Below are 22606 nucleotides of genomic sequence, written 5' to 3' on the forward strand. Positions count from 1 at the left end.
GTTATGTGGTACATAAACAAGCAAGGGGGTAACCCATTCCTACCCACTCTGCAGGCTAGCCATGGCTCAGTGGAACACAGTCTTGAGCAACCAAGTGCACCTACAAGCTCAGTTCCTGCCAGGTAAACTAAATTCACGGGCAGACGACTTAAGCAGAAATCTCATGGACCCACACGAATGGAAACTGGAACCCAAAATATTCAAGCTCTTGAGGAACAAATGGGGGACACCAGAAGTAGACCTGTTTGCCTCCCTTCAGAACTACCAACTGAACAAATACTGCACCAGAACTCCCCACAGTCAAGCTTGGAAAGTGGATGCCCTGTCCTTTACCTGGGAAAGCCTCTCAGTCTATGCCTTTCATTCTCTGCCTTTCCTCTCGAAGGTTCTACTAAAGATCAAACAGGATAAGCGAAGGACAATACTGATTGCACCAGACTTGCCACGCCAGCACTGGTACCCTCATGTTCATCGTGCATACAGCTGCAGTCATCACACTTGGGTAATCCTGCCGTCAGGCGGGTCCTCGGTCGGCCGAATTCCAAAGTCTAGGTCCGGTGTCTGTTGTCATCGCTTCTTCCCTGACGTCAGTGCGGCAGGGGTATAAAAGAGGCAGCCGACGCCATTTTCTTCAGTCTTTCTTGCCGCGTGGTGCCCGAAGCAGAAGCAGTTCGCAAGTGCCGGTCGGCCAGCTCCTGAGATTTACGAACAGTATTTCAGCCGAAGTCTTCTTTAAAGCTAAGTACCCCGTTGGGGAAACTTTTCTTGCCTCAGACCGATGTCAGACAAAGTTAATAATTGCATTTCTTGTGGGAAGCAAATACCGCATAAGGATTTTCACTCTTACTGTATACCTTGCTTGGGGCCAGTCCACGACGTCTCGGCCTGCTGTTTTTGTGCTAGGTTTAACAAGCGCACTATTAAGCGCCGGGTGGAGTTTGCCCTTCATTATTTTGGCAAACAATTTAATGATATCATGTCGTCGGATACTCCGACACCAGTTTTAGGCAAAAGACGCAAGGATAAGGATAGACATCCGAGGCCTGCACCATGTACTGACATCTCGCTTAGGCCGACTACCGGTTCTCCGGTTCTCAGCGAGGCGCCTACACAGCCCCTGACTACCGATGAAACTATTTTACCGGCGACTTCAGTACCCAAGGCTGCAGGATCCTCTGTTTCCCTTCCCACTACAGATACCGACGCCACTCTTGGCGGGGAAACCGAAATTTTAGCGAGGCCTGCCACCTCCTCTTTTAAATCATTCACTAAGTCTAAAGCTGCAATGAAAATTAAAAAACAAGGTCCTCAGACCCCCTCTCAAGGCCCCATGCCTAAAAAACAGATGCTTAAAATGGCTGAGGATTTGATTACTCTCATCAGGTGTTCTCAACCCCCCTCAGACAAAAGACCCAGGTTGGAGGAAGACAACCCTTCTTCAGACCAGGCTTCTGTTACTTCAGACCATTCTGAGGACCAGGATTACACCTATTCCCCATTTGAACACTCTGATGCTGAGGAGTCTATTTCCTCGGTCTCCCCCCCTGAGGACTACTCTTTTGGGGAAACCCTGCATACATTGAGAGAGCACTTCCACTGGGAAGGCCAAGATTACTCAGATTCCAAGAAAAGGCTCAGGGAATTTCTACTACTTCCCCAGCATAGGCCCCTGGCTATCCCTCCTGTCTTAGATATTTTGGATGATGTGTACGCAGAAGCCAGTCTTAATCCAGACTCATTACCTCCAGCCCCTGTTAAACCAGACAGATATTACCGGGTTCCTGATTCTCACCTGTTCCTTTATAAAAGCCATACTGCTGATCCAGAAACAATTTCACAAGGTCCCAAGGGGATTAAGGCCTCTACTGCTAAAAACCCTTTGCCTTCAGAGAGAGATTCTAGAGCATTAGAAAGGTGGGGGGAAAAAGGTGTATACATCAGCCACTTTAACCATGAGGGCATTAAACTGTCAATTTCATATGTTAAAATACCAACAGTTCTTGCTATCTCAGCTGAAAGTCAAAATGACACAAACAGAACAACCAGACTTGAAAGAGTTGCAGGATTTGTTGCATGGAGCAGAACAAGTGGGGAAACATACCTTGCAGTGTGGTTTTGATGCTTTAGAGGCCTCATGCAGAGCTGCTGTCACGGGGTCCGTCATACGTAGACATGCTTGGCTCAAAGAGCAAACCTTACCAGATCATGTCAAAGCAAAGTTATTAGATGCAGCACTACAAAAAGATGTATTGTTCAGTGTTAAAGCTGAGGAGGTACTAAAGAAAATGGAGGAAAAAGCTAAATCTATGCAAACAGTTAAAGATTTCTTGCAGGTGCAGCCTCCACGCTTCAGCAGAAACTGGCCTTCAAAAAATTGGTCCTTTCCAGCCACGGACAGACCCCAAAGGGTCAGATACAGACGCCCAAGGAGTAGAGGGCAAACTCAAGGATCTTACAGAGCTAGACAGTGGCAAACACCAGCCCCCAGAGGTGGAGAAGATAGACCACAGTCATTTAGAAAACAGATGCAATGACTTTCCCCTATGCCTGCCAAACAAAGATATAATGGCAGCACCTTTGGGCGGAAAACTGGCCTTATTTTCAAAAAACTGGCACATTGTTACACAGGACAAATGGATTCTGGGTATTATAGACAGAGGCTACAGGTTCCACTTTCACACCCTTCCAAACATGAGAGGCATGCCAAACCTGCCACAAAATCAATGGGCAGAGGCACAAAGGCAAATTTCCGCTCTCATGGATATGAAAGCAGTTCAGGAGGTACCTGCAAAAGAACAAGGTCAAGGTTTTTATTCAAGACTATTTCTGGTACCAAGGAAGGACAAAGATTGGAGACCCATCTTAGACCTATCTATTCTAAACACTTATCTACAGGTACCAAAATTCAAGATGCTCACATTACAGCAGCTTCTTCCCATGCTGGGCAAGGAGTCTTGGCTGGTAATGTTGGACCTCAAGGAGGCATACCTGCATGTCCCTATCAGACAAGATTGCAGAAGATACCTCAGATTTCTTGCAGGTTCAACCCATTACCAATTCTCTGCATTGCCCTTTGGCTTATCTACTGCGCCCAGAGTGTTTACGAAATGCCTGGCATCAGTAATTGCCTTCTGCAGACAACGAGGAATCCAAATCTTACCCATATCTGGACGACTGCCTGGTCCAAGCAGACAGAAAGGACCTTCTATTGCAACATCTGGCGTTTGTAATAAAACTGTTAAACTGCCTGGGGTACACAGTGAACAAAAAGAAATCAAAGCTAATACCTTCTCAACTGATAATTTTCCTGGGTGCCAGCTTAAATACAGCAACCCAGATGGCCTACCTCATGCCAGACAAACAAGGGCAACTGTCTCAATACTACACCAAAATGGCAACTTCAGCCAGGCTAACTGCAAGGAAAATCCTGCAGGCTCTGGGGTTCATGGCATCTTGCATCCTACTAATACCATTTGCAAAGCTGCATATGAGGAAACTACAATGGTACCTAAAAAACTTATGGTCTCAGCACAGCCACAGCTTGGAAGCAATTATACCACTCATTCCATGCCTTCAAAAGGAATTTTTGTGGTGGGCTCAAGCATGCCAAAGAAACACAGGTCTTCCTTTCTGTTTACCACAAGCAACTCAAATCATCACAACAGATGCATCAGACTACGCCTGGGGAGCACACATGGCAGGTCAGTGTATTCAGGGAAAATTGTCCCAAAAAGAGATGCACCTACACATCAACCACAAGGAGATGCTAGCCGTGCAAAATGCTCTTATGACCTTCAAAGACCTACTGCATCCAGGCCAGCTATTAATAAGGACAGACAACACCACAGTCATGTGGTACATAAACAAACAGGGGGGAACGCATTCATACCCTCTGTGCAGGCAAGCCATGACCCTGTGGGAACACAGCACTGGAATTACAAATTCAACTACAGGCATAATTCCTGCCAGGGAAGGAAAACACACTGGCAGACAACTTAAGCAGAAATATGACAGATCCACACGAATGGAAGTTGCATCCTCAAGTCTTCTCAAAGATAACTCGGGCATGGGGACAGCCAGACATAGATCTATTTGCTACCCACAGAAATTACCAGTTGGAAAAATTCTGCTCAAGGACCTATCACCCACAGGTTTGGAAAGTGGACGCACTCTCTTTCAATTGGACAACATTGAAAGTCTATGCCTTCCCGCCTCTACCTCTGCTGGCCAAAGTCCTATTAAAAACCAGAGCAGAGAGGCCACAAATGATTCTCATTGCTCCAGACTGGCCACGACAGCACTGGTATCCTCTCCTAAAGAGCCTGTCACACTCACCACCATGGATCCTTCCTTAAGTTCCTCTTCTGTTGTCCCAGCACAACTACAAGACCCTTCACAGCCAGCTCAGAACTCTAAATCTGGCTGCATGGAGAATACCTTAACTTTCCAACAAACTCTCCTCTCCAAGGAGGTGCAGGATGTCATCTTGGAGGCCAGGAGACCCTCTACTAGAAAAACCTACTCCGCCAAATGGAAACTATTTTGTTCCTGGAATCAAGCAAAGGGTCAGAATCCTTGGGTAATAAATATACCTCAGATTTTACAGTACTTAACAGAGATGTTAAACAGTGGCCTCTCCTTCTCTTCCATAAAGATCCACGCTTCAGCCATTTCAGCACAATACAACACGGATCCTCCTTTATTCTCACATCCTCTATTAAGGCAGTTCCTCAGAGGGGCAAAAAGTATAAAACCCCCACTGAAACCACCAGCTCCAGCTTGGGACCTCAACTTCGTATTGGAGAAGCTGACACTGCCTCCTTTTGAGCCGGCTTCTTTAGCAGAACTACAATACTTGTCATGGAAAACAGCCTTCCTTCTGGCTATTACTCAGCACGCAGGGTTTCGGAGCTACAGGCCCTCATGGCCGTGCAACCATTCATCATTTTCCATCAGGTCAGGGTCTCCTTACGAACCAACCCTTCCTTCATGCCAAAGGTAGTATCCAGTGTGGCTTTGAATCAGACTATTCACTTACCTACCTTTTATCCAAATCCACAGAACAAAGGCAAGAGGCTACTACATTCCTTGGACATTCATAGGCAACTTCATTATTACTTGGACAGAACAAAGTCATTCAGGAAATCTGAGCAGCTCTTTGTGTCCTATGCTACAGGTGCTCAAGGAAAGGCGATTTCCAAACAGACTATTTCAAAATGGATAGCCCACTGCATGCGCTTTTGTTATTCATTTCATGGAAAATCAGTGCCTGTATACATTAGATCCCACTCCACCAGGGCTACAGCTACCTCAGCAGCTTTCCTCAGGGGGGTCCCTACCAAGGACATTTTGGAAGCAGCTACTTGGAGTTCAGTGCACAGTTTCTCCAAACACTACCACCTTCCACTATACTCAAAATCTAGAGCGGGCTTTGCCACAGCAGTCCTGCAGGGCATTCTAGCCCCTCCTAACTCCGCTTAGTACCAGTCACCCTTACTTAGCTTTGGGATTCTACCCAAGTGTGATGACTGCAGCTGTATGCACGATGAACATAGTACAGTTTTGTACCTACCATAAATGTAGATGTTCGAGTGCGCATACAGCTGCAGTCCAGGTTACCCTCCCTCCATCCCCTCTTAGGACAGGGCTTATGACAAACACCTTTAACATACAACCTTTTTGGGGTATTCCTTTATGGTGTATTTGCTTGCAACTACTGTTTTTGATTTACCTACGTATGTATGTTTACATGACATCATGTTTTGCCTTCCTTCTGGGGGCACCTGACATCTGGGGCAAGAAAAACTGAAGAAAATGGCGTCGGCTGCCTCTTTTATACCCCTGCCGCACTGACGTCAGGGAAGAAGCGACGACAACCGACGCCGGACCTAGACTTTGGAATTCGGCTGACCGAGGACCCGCCTGACGGCAGGATTACCCAAGTGTGATGACTGCAGCTGTATGCGCACTCGAACATCTACATTTATGGTAGGTACAAAACTGTACTTTTTGCGCAGTCTGACAGTGCTATAACCATGGCACCTGCCTCAGACCCCTTCCCTGCTGTGCCAGCAGGCTGGCCAGATTCTGCACCCTCAGCTTCAAACCCTGCAGCCTAGCTAATCCCCTGAGCACACCTCAAGAAACCCTCAATAAGCAGGTGCTGGATGTCATTCTTGAGGCAAGGAGGCCTAGTACTAGAAAATCCTATTCAGAAAAGTAGAAAAGATACTGTTCCTGGAGCCAGTCTCAGGGGATTGGCACAGCGGTTCCCAGCTTACCTCATATACTAGATTACTTAACAGAAATGCTCCCCAAAGGCCTATCCTTTTCTTCAGTTAAGATTCATGCCTCAGCCATATCAGCTCATTATAATACTGAGCCCACCCCTCTTCTGTCATCCCCTCGTAAAACAATTCCTTAGAGGGGCCAAAAATTTATGACCCCCCCTCCCCCCAGGAGAGCTCCCACTCCAGCCTGGGACCTTAACTTTGTACTGGAAACCCCCCCCCCCCCCCTTTGAACCGGCTGCTACAGCAGAGTTGAAATTTCTGTCTTGGAAAACAGCTTTACCTTTAGCCATCATTTCAGCAAGAAGAGTGTCTGAACTGCAGGCCCTTATGGCAGTGGAATCCATCATCTTCCATGAGGACAGGGTTTCCCTCAGGACTAATCCATCTTTTATGTCCAAGGTGGTGTCTAGTGTGGCCTTAAACCTGCCCTTTATTTGCCTACTTTTTTCCCTAATCCTCAGAATAAAGGGGAAAGGATACTGCATTCGCTGGACATGCACAGACAGCTTAGATTCCATTTGGACGGGACTAAGCCTCTAAGAAAATCAGACCAGCTGCTAGTCAGCTTTGTTGCTGGGGCAGAGAGACAGGCCATTTCTAAGCAAACCATTTCCTATTGGATAGCACACTGCATCCATTTCTGCTACAAGCACCATGGCAAACCTACCCCACAGGGGATAAGAACACATTCCACCAGGGCTGCATCTACCTCTACTGCATTTCTCAGAGGAGTCCCTACCAGGGACATCCTGGAAGCTGCAACCTGGACCTCTGTACATACCTTCACCAAGCAGTACCACTTGCCTATCTTTTCTAAATCCAGAGCTGGATTTGCCACAGCAGTCTTACAGGGCCTAATTGCTAGCCTTAATGCTCTTTAACTACCTCCTCCCTTCCTTAGCTTTGGGAGTCAACCCAAATGTGATGACTGCAACAGTGAAACATGAAGAACATAGTACAGTTGTGTACACTTACCATAAATGTAGATGTTCGAATGTATTCATTGTTGCAGTCCTGGTTACCCTCCCTCCAGCCCCGATTGTCTTTTTTACCTATCATTTTGGTTTGGCATATCTTATACTGTGTATTTGCTTTTTGCTGGGGGTGTTCCACACCATATAATTTCTTCCTGTTGTGGGGGCACCTGACATCTGGGGCAAGAAAAGCTGATGTAATGGCGTCGGCTGCATGTTTTATACCCCTGACGACCTGCCATCATGGAAGAAGCGACAGCATCCGACGCAGAAATCCCAAGACTCTGGTATTCAGGCTGGCTGAGGGCTACCTGCAGGCAGATGACCCAAATGTGATGACTGCAACAGTGAATGTACTTGAACATCTACATTTATGGTAAGTGTACACAACTGTACTCTGTCTCTGTTTTGCTCCAGAAACCCTCATCCACAAGCTTGGAAGGTGGGCGCCTTCTCTTTTTCTTGGGCGGGGATGTTTCTTTATGCTTTTCCCATTCACATTGATACAAAAAGTCCTTCTGTAATTCCGGAGGGAAAACTAAAAATCCTGCTGGTGACCTCCTTTTAGCCAAGACAGTATTGGTTTCCCCTACTACATCTATTGGCCAAGGGCAATCTCCACAGGTTACCTCACAGATTCGACTTACCTGCACAAGACAGGGAAACTCTCGTCCACCCTCAAACTGACCCTATGTGTGATAGCATTATGATCCCCTTCAGACACCTGTATTCAGAGGATGTACTCAATGTCCTGCAGGAGGCCAGGAAACCTAGTACTGGGAGAAATGATGTATGTAAATGGAAAAGATTCTCCAGATGGTGTCTCACAAACAGGACCCTTATCTTTTTCCAGTAGCCATGGTCCTTTCTTACATGTGTGAACTTCTACATTCAGGACTGACATACTCATTTGTAAAAGTGCATTTGTCAGCCATGTCCGCCTTCCTTCCTTTGATACCTCCTTTGGCATCCAGGTTAGATGTAAAACTCTTCTGATAAGGGGTGCTTCACATCTACCCCCCCCATCGACCTATCCCTCTATCATAGGACCTTAATTTTGTGCTTGAAAAACTCACTTTGGCTCCATTTGAAGCAGCCCACTCAGCATCTCTTAAACTATGTACTTGGAAAATAGTACTGCTGGTGGCCCTTACATCCAGCAGGAGGGTCTCAGAAATCCAAGCCCTTATGGCTACCTTTCCTTAGCTGATCTTCCACAAAGACGGGGTCTCTCTCAGGACCAACCCTTCTTTCATGGCTAAAGTGGTTAATGAGCTCTCCTTGAATCAGACGATTAATCTACCTGTTTTCTTCCCTCAACCTCAGGACTCCTCAGAAAGAACTTTACATTCTTTGGATGTTCATAGACAGCTGAAGTATTTCTTGGGCAAGACCAAAACCATTAGAAAGTCTGACCAGCTTTGTTTCCTTTCACCCCAGGGCCTTGGGGAAGGCGGTGTCAAAACAGACAATTGCCTCTTGGATTTCTAAAGCAATCTCATTTTGCTGTTCCTTTCGTGGAAATGAATTAAATTCCAATGTGAGAGCTTACTCCACTAAGGCATCTACTTCCTATGCAGCCCTTTTATAGAGGGGTTGACTATGCTTCCATTTTGGAGGCGGCCAGTTGGTCTTCTGTACATACTTTTACCAAGCATTACAAACTAGATTTGATTTCTAGAGCCAGGGCTGGGTTTGCTAGGTCTATTTTACAGGGTCTCATCGATCCTACCTCCCTTCCTGCCCTCCTGGCTCCTACCCAAAGCTTTTGTACTCTTCCTTGCTGTTACGAGTACTGCAACATGAGAATAGAAGGACATAGAGTAGTTGTTTAAGAACTTACCATAACCTTAGATGGTCCTCTTCAGTGTTGCAGTACTCAGTCACCCTCTCTTACCCCCTCTTTCATTTGTTTATCCTTTCTTGTGTGGACTCCCCTTCATTCTTTACATCCAAGCAGGGCACAACTACAACAGTTGCATACCTCTATAACACATTTACCTCCTTGTCTGGTGGTATATGTGGGTCTGGAAAGCTTCCTTCCCTCTTGTATACCAGGACTACTACTGTATGCGGCAGTCAGTAATACGTTTGGTACGTGCAGTTGTCACTTTTATAGCCAATGTCGGTTTATGGCTCTGACGTGCAATGTCGCATATACCCCTTATCCTAAGGCTTTGGTATACTGGCCAGATGTCCGGTGCTGCAGGCAGCCACCTCCCTACTCTTATGAATACTGCAACATGGAAGAGACAGGCATCTAAGTTTATGGTACATTCTTACACAACTATTCTTTCCTATTGCACGTTTACTATATGCGTGTTCTTCAGTGGACTGCAGCTGTCTATTCTACAACATCCTATGTCCTTCCCAGTCAAACTCACTCGAGAATGCAAACAGTCATCTTTGTTGGTGGATTCAGTTGGACGAGATTTACCTGGGCCATCCTTTTATTCATCCTCCTCCAATGTCCCGGTAACTACAGTGCCTCCCATTTGGGGTGGGGGCATTTCTTGGGATGGATGATCCAAGGCATGTGGTCCCCCTCCCCAAGAGACCAGTTCGCACATCATTGTCCTAGAAATTAAAGCAGTTCTATTAGTGTTGAAGTCCTTTCGAGATGTTCTCCCTTTAGGAACTGTTGCGATTCAAACTGACAATATTTTTGTGGTCTGGTACATAAGCAAATGAAGGAGGAGCCCATTCTTACCCCCTTTGTTGAGAAGCAGTGAGATTGTTAGTGGACAACCTCATCCAACTGCTTTCTTGTGGTAGCACACATTCTGGGAAAATCCAGCATACTAGCTGACAAACTCAACAGGTCTAGTTTGTTACCTCATGAGTGGTCTCTCAATCAGTTGGAGAAAAGATTTTTTATCATTGTGGACAACCTTTCTGCAGTCAGTTTGCATCTCCCCATAACCTATGCAGCAGGTTTTGCTCTAATTCCCCCCTCAGGGGGAGTCGCAGAGAGATGTTGTGGTCCACTTGTGCCCCTTTGGTCTCCTTTACAACTATTCTCTGTTACCTTTGATTTCAAATTTCTTACAGAAAGCATGCCAGTTGAAGAGCTCAGTAATTCTGATTGCTCCCTTCTGGCCTCACCAAGTGTGGTTCCACTTCCTTTCATCTCAACTTCATTATCCTCCTTGGTTACTGGACCCCAGTCCAGACCTTCTATTGAATCCCTCCGGGATGAAGCATCCCAGTATTCCAGGCCTCAAACTAATCCCTTGGTTTCTCCAGTTCCATTAATGGCTAGACAGCCCAGGCTTTCCTCCTGGTGTGATATGTTTTTGTCTTCTCAGAAAGCTTCTACAAGGAAGATTTACAGAAGTAAATGGAAAAAGATTTTCAGTTTGGGCACAACCCTTTTACTGCTTCTGTTTTCCAGGAGGGTGGTAGTTTTTTTGCAATCCAAGTATAGTTAGCAACTATGTCGTATTTTCATTCTGGAAAGACATTCTCTCTCTAGCCTCTTCCAAAATGTGCAAGACTTTTCTAAAAGGCATCTTCTTACTCAGGACTCCAATGAAAGATCCATCACCTCCTTGGGATCTGAAACAGTAACCTCCCTGCACCTAGATGCCATACCTTTGTAAGTTGCATAGCATAGAATAGTTTCCTTGCTACCACAGACACTTCATTGTCAAAGGCTAGATTACTGTCTGCTTATGTCCATAAGTCGACTCTTAGGAGTATGTTGTCAATATGATAGAGGTAGCGGACTTCTCAAAGGGTACTATTTTTCATTCCTTGGCATTTAATTTTAGTTCTTTGCTCTGGCACCAGTTATTTGACTGTCTCAGCCTTTCTTGGAGAACATTGGTGTCAGTAGTGGATTTTATGAATGCTTCTAACTTGCAATCTTCTGCAGATTTTGTCATCCAGAGGCCCTTGAAGTTGGCTTAGAATTAAGAGACGTAAATGCCAAAAAGGAGTGGTCCCAGGACCAATCCCTGATGGGCTCCCAACTCCCCATTTCTAACTTTCTGGTCTTGTCTGTGAGCCAGCTGGCTATCCATCGGGTTACATAAGGGTTTGTACCTAATCTGTTGAGTTTTTCAACATTGCCTCAGTGGGTTATTGTCATATGCCTTGGTCAGGTCAAAGTAGGAAGTCTGAACTATTTTACATTTGTCCATTGCTTTGGTGTAGTATAGTTTTTCAAGAACTTAACATAACAGTAGATGTCCTACTGATCACTGCTGCATTATTCGTTCACACCCACCATCCTCCTCCTTTACCGCTCTCTCTATCCCCTTTTCCATTCCTGCCCTGTTTGGCAGCCTCTAGGACCGAGGGGGGGCTTTTTTCTTGCTTTTCCCCTCTTAACTGTCCACTTTCTTTCCAGATGTCCTCAGGCTGCCGGCTTGGAGATTGTCTGAAGATTTATGTTCATATGTCCGCTTATGTACCCCTATACTCTTGAGCTGAGCTTGATACCTTGGGCATATGGCTTATGGGAAGGTTTTAGGCTTTGGTACCCCTGCTTGGAATTTAGTTGTGAAACCCATCAATTTGAACACTGCAGCTGTGATCATTGTAGTATCTGCTGCTGTAAGTTGTTAAACATCTGTATTTTCATTGTAAGAATCACTGCTGCATTATCATTTGTAATGACTGGTATTTCACCTCAAACATATATCCATCCAGCCTGACTTGCCAGAGGTCAGATGTCCCCTGAGAGTAGCTGGTGCATTCCACGTGCTGGTTGTACAGAGATGTTAATAGAGCACTTAACAGAAAAAGAACAGCCTGCTTCATGTCACTTCTTTTCATTATCTGTTTACAGTTACACATTATGCATTCTTAATGCATGGTGCACTTTTATTTTTCACCAGTGGTTCTCTTCTTATAACTATTGTCGATATTTTCACCCCACTTTTTTCAAATAGTAGTAGCACCACATGCTTTCTCACTTTTCCTTTTCATTTTCTTGTACCCTGCGTTTTTTCTTCTGCTTTGTACTTCTTACAGTGTCTAGATGTCTCAAGTCCAGTTCCCCTTTCAAGTACTTGCCCCTTATGTTCCATTTTCTGGCTGTTACACTCCTCATTTCTGTTTCCATTACTCTTATCAACCTGCATTTCTTTTCCCCTGCCTGGATCCTTCATTCCCTATACCCTACATGCAACATTTTCTGGAATTTTGCTCTGTTTTCCATATATCCTTTTACATGTTTCCAGAGCCTCTGTCCAGATAGTTTGTGTCTAGGTATGTGTTTCATGCATCTCAAACATGTTGAGTCTTTTTCCCTTTTAATGTGAGATGCGCAACCTATGCAATCCTTTTGATTTGATCTCCCACCTCATGCATTTTCTGCATCACCGATGTTGGTTTGAGTTTGTTTTGCAGTTTAACTTCCCCGGTATGTTACCAGTTTTCCTTCTGCCATACTTTTTGTTGCTTCCTCCACTTTGCTCTTTTCACTTGAAGTCTTCATAAATCATTCTGATTTTACCTGTTCCCTTTTTCCCTACTTTCTGCCCACAAGACTCTTTGCTTTCATTTCTTTTCATGGCTTTTTGCTTCCTCCCTCTTTTCCAGCCATTTTCTTTTCTTTTTTGTGTCTTCCAGCATTCATTTTGTGTTGATCCCAGTTCCTGTCTGGTTTTGAATACTGACCATCTCCCCCTCCCGCTTTAACTTCCACTCCCCTCTTACTCTTTTTCCGAGTCTCTGGGAATTTTCCTTTGGTGCAGTTTTTGTGGGTAATAGTTTTGAGATGATATGTTTGCTGTAATTTTTTTTCCTTTTCGATACTAAATTTTTTATTCAATTACTGAAGGCAAAAAAGGATGTGCTGTACAAGGGTGTGTGTTTAGTATTTGTAGTTTGTTTTATGCTTTCTCACAACTTTGTTTTATTTTGTTTGATACTAGTGTTAAGATGTGTGCATTGATTTTGTCTTTATCTTATTGAATTAGCATCATCATTGCTTGCTTATTCCCTTTTTCTTATTTAGGTTGCATTTAGAAAAGAACCCTTTTACAATCCTAATATGTATTTCTGATAAAACTCTAGAAAATGTTTGTACAAGACAAAAGGGAAACTGAGCAGAGCAGATGAGCCTAGCATTAGATTGTTTTCTCCAAAAATTCAAGTTAATCTGAGAAATGTTTGATTGAAATGTCTTTTCTTCTCAGAGTCTTGCAGATCTGAACAATTATCATGAATTCTGCAGGCTTTTGGCACGTTTGAAGAGTAATTATCAACTGGGAGAATTGGTTAAGGTGGAAAACTACCCTGAAGTCATCCGATTAATAGCGAACTTCACTGTAACAAGTCTCCAGGTAAGGCATGAAGAATCTTAGCAGTAGTTGTGATTGAGATATAATTAAGTGAAAAGTGATAACATGTAGTTGTATTGCGTAGTTGGATGAAAGGAAAGATGCTTCCTTTTCTCCTGAATACGTTATACCCATGTAAAATTTGCATTGTGGTGATTTACTGCAAGCATGAAAACAAACCATTTAGATTATGAAGAAATGCAAAAATACCAAGTAGAAAGGAAATGAACTGGTGTATTGTTGCCACTGTAAATTTGTTTGCCCCTATGTTATTGATGAAATGAAAGCAGTAATGAACATATTGTGGTATATTGTGCTGTGTATTTCAGTCCTTAACTTGTTCTCTGGATGCCTGTTCATTCAAAGGGTTGCAAAGTAATGGAAGCATATCTTGGCAAAAAATTAATGCTGGAGAGACCCAGTCTCTCAGCACACTGCACACCCCCCCCTCTAGAGGTACTTTGGAGGAAAAGTATTTTTTCTGTGGCATGAGTTTGCGATTTAAGAAAAACTGGAACACCCACTAAAAACTCAAGTGAACACAGGATGGACATATAGACTGCACAGAAGGCGTCACAGGGGAAAACTTAAGTAGACAGCCGAAATCTCTAAGGCAACAGTGTTGACTGCTATACCACTGAACTGCCATGCTGTATATTTAGAGTAAAAAATCTAAGGGCATACTTTGTCATTTCCAGAGGCAAGACAATATGAGTCTTCTTCTGACTGGGTAAGACCCAACAGCCATGGAGGCCTCTCTTTTTAAGGTTAATGAAGAAGCTGCATTCTAGGTATGTGATTTGCTATACAGTGTATGAGTGGAAAATTTGGTATCAACTAAAGGCTTCTACGGTAAATCTTGTAAGCAGCTCCTAATCTTAATGCTATGGGCTAAACTGCCAGCCCTCGCTTCTTTCTTGGGGCTTCTGCAGATTACTCCATGATGCACAGCAGAAGGATTGCATAACATATAAGCGAAGAATGTTTTCTCGATGTTCAAAATTGACAAAAATGATGCTTCACAAAGGATCACATGACAGTAATGAAGAGTAGCACAGCTTTACCGGGTTTAATACTACTGACTGCTGAAAAGCAGTTATGAGAAAATGGAAATGTTTGCACCATCTCCAGTGTAACAATCTCGTCCCATTATTATGCCTTTCAGTATACAGTCCCTCTGCCATTAGGGAGTCGCAACCAGCAATAAGGTGTGTGACCGTTTCTAATTTGATTCCACAAAACCTACATATGTCTGTTTCTCCCACATGTTCGATGGACTTACTAAACTAGCGTGTATGTATCCCACTATCTTGGGCTGCCAATATTAACCTTTCATTTCTTGATGTAAACTCACCTCTCCTTAACCATTCCTGCATTCGTTCTTGATCAACATGAGGCTCTTCCAGAAGTTTTCTATATTTGCAACTATATGTTTTTTCCACATTTCTTGCCTTCTCACCTGGTCCTTCACCTTATATTCTTTCTTTTGTTTTTTAGTACATTCAGTTGCTGCCTGGTTTTTATCCACTTCTGGTTTGATTTCTATTCTTGCTTGACGTTGATATGCTTCTGCTAAATTAAGCAGAGATGTCATCTTAGATTATTCTAATGTTTCAAAACTTTCACCACATTTGGATCTTGTGAGGTCAGTAAATGTGTGTGGAGTCCCAAGATTGCAGATCTGTACATGTAATCAGTTTCAAGGAGGCCCATTCCTCCTTCAGAATGGGGAATATATAATCTTGGTATACACTGATTTTTATAAATCATTTGGTGAGCATGAAGCATCCTTCTTGTTTTAATATCCAAACTATCCAACACGTTTTGGGGCCAGTCAAATCACTCCAAAACTATGTTAGGACAGGAAGAGCAAATTGATTTATAGCTTGGATATTGTTCCTAGATGTCAGTGCTGTTTTTCAGGATTAATTTCAGTCTTCTAAAGTACTCCTTGCTAAGCTTTATTCGCATTTGTTCATGTTTTATTACTTTTCAGTAAGTACTACTTGATGTCCTTCTATTCACTTGCATTATTCTTACCCTGAGCGATCTCCCATCTGAAGCAACCTGATGTCAGCCAATACACACAAGTCTTTTACTACTGTAGGATACTTGGGACGTCACACATAGGATGCTGTTGGACGTAGGCTCTAAAAGTGAAGTATGCACGTACCATTCTCAGGACTTTTCTGCCGCCAGCCAGAATGCCATTGTAACTGTCGGTCTGATCATTTTAACATTTGCGATTTAAGGTTTTTTTGTCTAATAAGGGCTCCATTGGGGAATTTTTTTTCTTTTACTCCTGTTTGGTTATGTCATCCAGGAAGGGCAAGTGCCAGTGTGGAAGACAAATTCTCCATAAGAACAGCCATTCTCAGTGACTGTTGTTTAGGTCCTAACCACAACCTCAAGTCCTGTAGCATTTGCCAGTCCTTCTCTCCAAAGACTCTTAGAACTAGGCTTTCCTCTGTTGCTATATATGTAGAGAACCAATGGCTTAAGCTGCGTGGTAAGCATATGAAGGGTACCTCGGGGTCCACCATTCAGCTGGTGAAGCACAAGGCCAACAACCTTGGCCTGCAGCTTCTGCTGCACCTCCAGCATTGGACATTTCTTTCGAAGTGCTTAACACAGAGGTTCATCCAACTTCAGACACTGATTCACAGGCCGAGCCCAGTTCTGAGGCCACGTTGACTTTGGAGATCGAACTGATGTCTGATCAGAATGTCATTTGAGAACCTAGTCTCGAAAGTTCGGAGGGTCCTATGGGGGGGTACCTCATGCCCCAACTAGAGAAGAGATAAAGTAAGATACATTTGATTGTAAGCCTTCGTCTGGTCCTCCGACATTGCATAGAACCGTTTCGCCAGCAAAGAAAAAAACAAAAGCCTAAGCATTTGTCCCCTACCAGAAAGGCTCCTACAGATGGGCAGGCCTTTTCTCAAAGCTTGTTACAGGCCTTCATTGTACTGAAGCTGCCTTCCTGTCAGCCTTCTCAAAAATGGATTAGGGACAGTGACTCATCTGATGAATTTTCCTCTGATGAAGAGGAATCTCTGGATTGTTCCACATAAATCCCTTCTCTCTAGGAATTGTTCCCCTGGAGAGGAGTCAGTCAGTGCTAACTCCCCAATGGAGCATGCATACTTTGGTGAAACTCTCCTGAAAATGGAAGAACATTTTAAATGCGATACTTCCCAAATTTCCAAAGTCCAGAAAAGATATCAACTTCTACCAGTTGATGTCCCTTGCCCATCTGCAGTTCTACCTGTGCATCCTGCATTTCTGGATGCCTTTCACAGTGTTTCACAAACCCCAGACTCCCAGGCCTCAACCCCCAAGAAACCAAACGAAAGAAAATGGAACCGACAATGGGTACTGAAGGACTGAAACCACCACAAAAACAAATTTGACCTAGGTTTCGTCTTTATTTAGACTTCTTCAGAACAAAATGTTAAAAAGTAGTTACCCACCAGCATTTATACAAGATAAGATGGCATCATTGATCAATTAGTCAATTAGTCAATTAAAAACTTAAAAAGCAAAACACATTTCACCATGCTTAAAGCAACCTGAGCACACACCCACACACACACTTATAATATGGTGAACATACTGCATTAGTGATAGTAAAAAATTCATAAATACGGTGTCACAAAATCAAATAAAATGTTGTAATGAAAATGAACACCTAGCATCACACCATGTAATATGTAATGTTAAAAAAATACAATTATACACAAGTGAAATTATCAACTAGTCACCCAAGAATGTGTTTCAGTTTTAAAATTGGGGCTATACTAATATGATCATTAACCCCCAAGAAGCCAGACAGCTTCTACAAGGTCCTTGAGGATTGTAAATTTTTCTTTAGGTGCCCTGCTACAGACCCAGCCGTTATTTCTGTAGTTACAGGCAAACCTTGTAGGATGCTTCCCTCCTCTAATCATCTTCCATCAGACAGAGTAGAACCCATGAGAGACTGGTTAAAAAGGCCTGTACGTCAGCCAACGTGGCTTTCAGAGCCACCAGTTATCAGACACATGACAAAGTACTCTTAAGAGCTTTTGTGTCAAGCATCTAGTGCCATTACAGATCTTCCAGACTCAGATGTAAAAGCCTTGGCTCTATCTATCTTGAGAGCTTCCTTCCAAGTGGCAAAACATGCACTAAATGTAGCTATGATGCTGTGGAGGCTTGTGCCAGGGCAGCTGCTACTGATTTAGTTCTTAGAAGATTTTCCTGTCTTAGGCTGCAGGCCCCCCAGGATAACTTCAAATCTAAATTAATGGATGCACCACTAGACAAGCCTTATGTGGTACGGCAGCATCCCTTTTATGTAAGATCCTAATGGAAAAAAGCAATGAACTCAAGGAGATGAAATGCATCCTGATTTATCCTGTGCCGAGGTTTCACAGGAATTTCTCTTCTAAGCCTGTTTTTGCCCATAGCTGCACTCAGCACCCCTCTGGTTAGTCTTCTGGAGGAGGCAAGAGACAACAGAAGCTTAAGAGTTCTCAGTCATCCTCACAACAAAGGCAGTCCTTTCTTGACAAAGCAGGGAGTCTGCGACTACCCTGCAGATGTCTCCCTTTCCCCTCTTCTCCTTCGCCTGTCAAACACTCACTGGGTCTGGGAAAGCATCACCCTAGACACTTGGATCCTTTCTATAATCAAAAAAGGATATTTCATGGTATGGCACTCTACCCCCACTTTCAGGGGCATCTGTCAACCACCCCGAGAGAAGTTGCCCCTTTTGCAGCTTTGGCAACAAGGCTCCATTCAAAAGGTTCCTCAGTCATCATCGTTATCAGCCCTCCCATTTTCTACATGGGGTTGGGGAATTGTGCTAACTGTTGCCATCTCGATTCAGTGCCAAAATTTTTCCTTCAACACTCATGCCTGTCGTAGTTCTTCTTTCGCACAATCCATCCACCTCTTTGCTGGACATTCTCATTTCCTCTTACTTCCTTCTTGTCTATCCCAAATCTTTTTCACCAGATTGTGTTTTGCTTTTCTGCACTTGTGTCCAAACCACCATAATCTGTTCTCTTTCATTTTTTTCTGTAATTGGAGCTACTTTGGCTACTGCTGTTATGTCCTCATTTCTTTGTCTGTTCCACAGTGTGCATCCTACCACGCCTCTCAGGCACTTCATTTCCATCACCTCTAGCTTCTTCATCTGCTCTGCCTTTACTGTCCAGGTTTCTGTACCATACAGTAGTACTGGTCGCACCACTGTCTTGTACACTTTACTTTTCAGCATTTTTGGCATTCTTCTGTCATAGACTACACTTGATACTCTATGCCAGTTGGCTGCAGCCCCTCGGATTCTAGCTTTGACCTTTTCATTCAGACTTACTTTCTCCTCAACCACCCCTCCCAGATACTTGAAGATATTTACCTGTTCCACTATCTTCCCTTCTGTCTCAATTCTCAGCTTCTTCTGATTTCCCCAGTTTGCTGCCATTAACACAGTGTTGTCTGTGCTTAGTTTCATCCCATGTGCCTTCAGTTTTACATTCCATTGCTGTATACTTTGCTGGAGTTCTTGCTCAGAGTCTGCCTGTAATGCCATATCATCTGCATACAGCAGCTTTGTTGATCTGTCCCCTCTAACCTATTTGCTTAAGTAGTCCATCACCGGTATGAACAGCAGTGGGCTCAGAGCTGAACCCTGATGTACACCCACTCCCACTGGGAACCCTTCTGTGAGGCCGAACACTGTTTGTACTTGAGTCATTGGGTCCTTGTACATAGCCTGCACTAATTCTACCAGTATTTCTGGGACTTTGAACCACTGCAGTACTGCCCAGATCAGCTTTCTTTTGGGACCTTGGGACCTTGTATGATTTCTCCAAGTCTAGGAATGCCCAGGTGGACTGTTTACTAATTTCTAGCTTCTTCTCAACTGTTTGTCTCCATGCAAACATCAGGTCAGTTGTGCTGCATCCTGCTCTGAATCCAAACTGCTCAACTCCCATCTTACATTCTACTACTCTGCATATCCGTTTATCAGTCAGTCACCCTCTCTAGAACTTTAATGCAGTGTCATAGGAGCTTGATTTGTCTGTACTGCCCACAGTTATGTATGTCCCCTTTGTTCTTGTAGACTGGCATGAATATGCTTATTCTCCAGTCATCTGGGATACGAGTTTCTCTCCACACTGCTACGAATACCTTCAGGAGCCATTTCTCCTCTGTCTCGCCCAGCATTTTATAATATCTGCTGTGACCTCATCTGAGCCTGCTTCTTTCCCTGACTTCATTTTCCTTAGTGCTGTTGTTCTTCTAGGATGGGCTCCTCTTCTGTCATCGTAGGCTATTTCTGGGTCAGTACAGCTAATATGGGGGTTTTCTAAATCCATAAGCCGCTGGAAATACTCCTATCCACCTTTGATTTCCTGTCGACTGGTTAGCAGGGTTGTTGCTGGCATCCCTTATGAAGGGTGTCTGACAGTCTTATTTATCTTTCTGTCTTTGCCTTGGAATCTGATATAGTTTCTTTGTGCCACCTAATGAGTTACTTTCCAGAAGTTGGTAGAGTGCCTCTGATGCCCTATTCTGTTCTATTTCAACTACTTTCTTAGCTTCTTTGTTAGCCAACCAGTATTCCATCTTAGCCTGGTAGGCCTTTTCTGTCTTCCAACTTTTCCTGTCCTCCTCCTTTCTTTTGATGACTTCCTGGACTTCTGCATTCCACCAGCAGCTTTCCTCATGTACCTTATTTCCATACCTGACTCGGCCACATATCTGTTCTGTAGTCCTCACTCATTCTGTTTTGAGGCACTGCCATTCTTCAGCTCCACCTGTTTCCTCCTCTTCCTTTTGGGGTGCTGGACCCCTGAGTAATTCCTTGAACTGTTGTATTTTCTGTTTAGTCAACTTCCAGGTCATCAGCCTTATCTCTGCTGATCCTGGAGCCTTCTCTGACCACTGCTTGCAGCTGATTGTGGTAACCAGTGGTTTATGCTGTGGGCTGACTGTTTCACTGGGGATGATTTTACAATCATTGATTCCTGGTGCCTTTTCCTTATTAGGAGGAAGTCTACCTGAGTTGCATGTTGGCCACAGTTGTATGTGATCTTGTGACTCTCTCCATCTGAGCCATGCGTTTGCTACTATTAAGCCATTTGCTAAACAGAAGTGTAGAATGGTCTCTCCTTTATTCCTATTACCTCACCCATGTGGACCCAGGCAGTCCTCGTTTCCTGTTCTGTCTGCCCAGGTACGTGCATTCAGGTCACTCATTATCAACACCACTTCCTGTTGTCCATCTTTATCTAGTAGGTCCTGCGGCTGCTGTCTGAATGCACTCACTTCCTCACTGTCACAGTCCTGCTGTGGGGCATATGCTGAGATTATGAATACTGCCCTGTCATTACATGGGAGTCAGATTGCCATGAGTCTGTTACTAATTCTGATGATATCCCTCAGTGCCTTCTGAAGCCTCTCGTTCACCACAATTCCCACAACATTTCTAGCCTGTCCCCCTCCTGAGTAGTAGACACTAGATCCCAAGCCAAGTGGCTTTGCTGCACTGCCCTTCCATCTTGTCTGTTGGATACATAGGATGTCCAGCCTCCTCCATATCATCATGTCATCCAATTCCAAGCTGCATCCTGTCATTGAACACACATTAAGTGTAGCAAGTCTTGGTTCATGTTTGGTAGATTGACTGGTTTTATGACCAGCTTTCACTCAGCTATCCTAGGTAACCCATGGTGGGCAACTAGACACCGGCCAGCCAGTAGTTTATTGACCCAGGGCTGCTGGGCATTATGGTGGGCACATACACCCCTCCCACTGTTAGCATGGGTCCCTGGCGTAGCTCAGACTAGGCCGGGTCCTCAATCCACTTATCACCGGTAACTACCGATGCCCATTTGATGACATTAGTCAAATGACCAAATCACCTAGAGCCAAATTTTACACCAGCGAGTGGTTAGCCCTGCCACGGTGCGTAGTCGGTGATGCATGTTCTATCTTGAGGATACTGCACACCATAGTAGATGCCACAAAGTTTTGGTCTGTAGAACCATCCCCCTATAGGGCACCATAGAGAGTCTGTGCTGCTACCCACAGCTCTATTCATTGATGAGTTTGAGATGGAAACAGTCAGCATGTTTTTTGGAGGTGGGAGGAACTCCACAGAGAGACACGGAGAACATGCAAACTCCAAACAGGCATTGGTTGGAGGTCAGGATTGAATCTTGTACCATGTGCATGGGAGGTTGACCTTGGCCATTATGCCAACTGGTCCCTCAAAGGGTTCCTCAAGAGGAAAAGGCTTCTATTCAAGAATTTTCTTGGTACCCAGAAAGGATGGCTTCTAGAGACCAGTACTGGATTTATCCCATCTCAACTCTTTCCTAAAGGTTCCTACCTTCAGAATGTTGACACTACAAACTCTATTCCCCCTTATCCTTCCACAAGGATATATGGCATCTCTATGTGTAAAGGATTCTTACCTTCACAGCCCCTATTCACCCATGTTCAGGAAATTCTTAAGTTTTTCTGTGGGCTCCTGGCATTTTCAATTCTCTGCCTTGCCCTTTGGTCTTTCTACAGCACTGAGGATGTTCACAAAATAACTTTATGTTCATCGTGTTACCCTGCTGCTGTCATCACACTTGGGTTATCCTGCCCTCAGGCGGTCCCGTAGTCGGCCGGATTTCCAAAGTCTTGGTCCGACGTCTGTTGCTGTCGCCTCATCCCTGACGTCAGAGCGCCAGGGGTACATATATTGCAACCGACGCCATTTTCTTCAGTCTTTCTTGCCGCGTGGTGCCCGAAGCAGAAGCAGTTCGCAAGTGCCGGTCGGCCGACTCCTGAGATTTTCAAATTCGAATTTCAGACCGAAGTCTTTTATAAAGCTAAGTACCCCGTTGGGGAAACTTTTCTTGCCTCAGACCGATGTCAGAAAAAGTTAACAATTGTATTTCTTGTGGGAAGCAAATACCTCATAAGGATTTTCATTCTTATTGCATACCTTGTCTAGGCCCTGATCACGACGTCACTTCTTGTCGTTTTTGTGCTTGATTTA

The 22606-nt window shown here is 44.2% G+C and overlaps 1 protein-coding gene across 1 annotated transcript in view; it reads left to right on the top strand.

Moving 5' to 3' along the window:
* The window catches only part of XPO7 (exportin 7), a 4001819-nt gene that overhangs the window by 953822 nt on the left and 3025391 nt on the right, over positions 1–22606 (top strand). Inside the window, exon 9 of the mRNA XM_044082110.1 lies at positions 13417–13563. Coding sequence (XP_043938045.1) covers positions 13417–13563 — 147 coding nt within the window. The remainder of the gene's footprint in view (positions 1–13416; positions 13564–22606) is intronic.

Source organism: Protopterus annectens, chromosome 9.part0, assembly GCF_019279795.1.
Source record: "Protopterus annectens isolate FY-2018-M chromosome 9.part0, PAN1.0, whole genome shotgun sequence".
Classification (NCBI taxonomy): Eukaryota; Metazoa; Chordata; order Ceratodontiformes; family Protopteridae; genus Protopterus; species Protopterus annectens.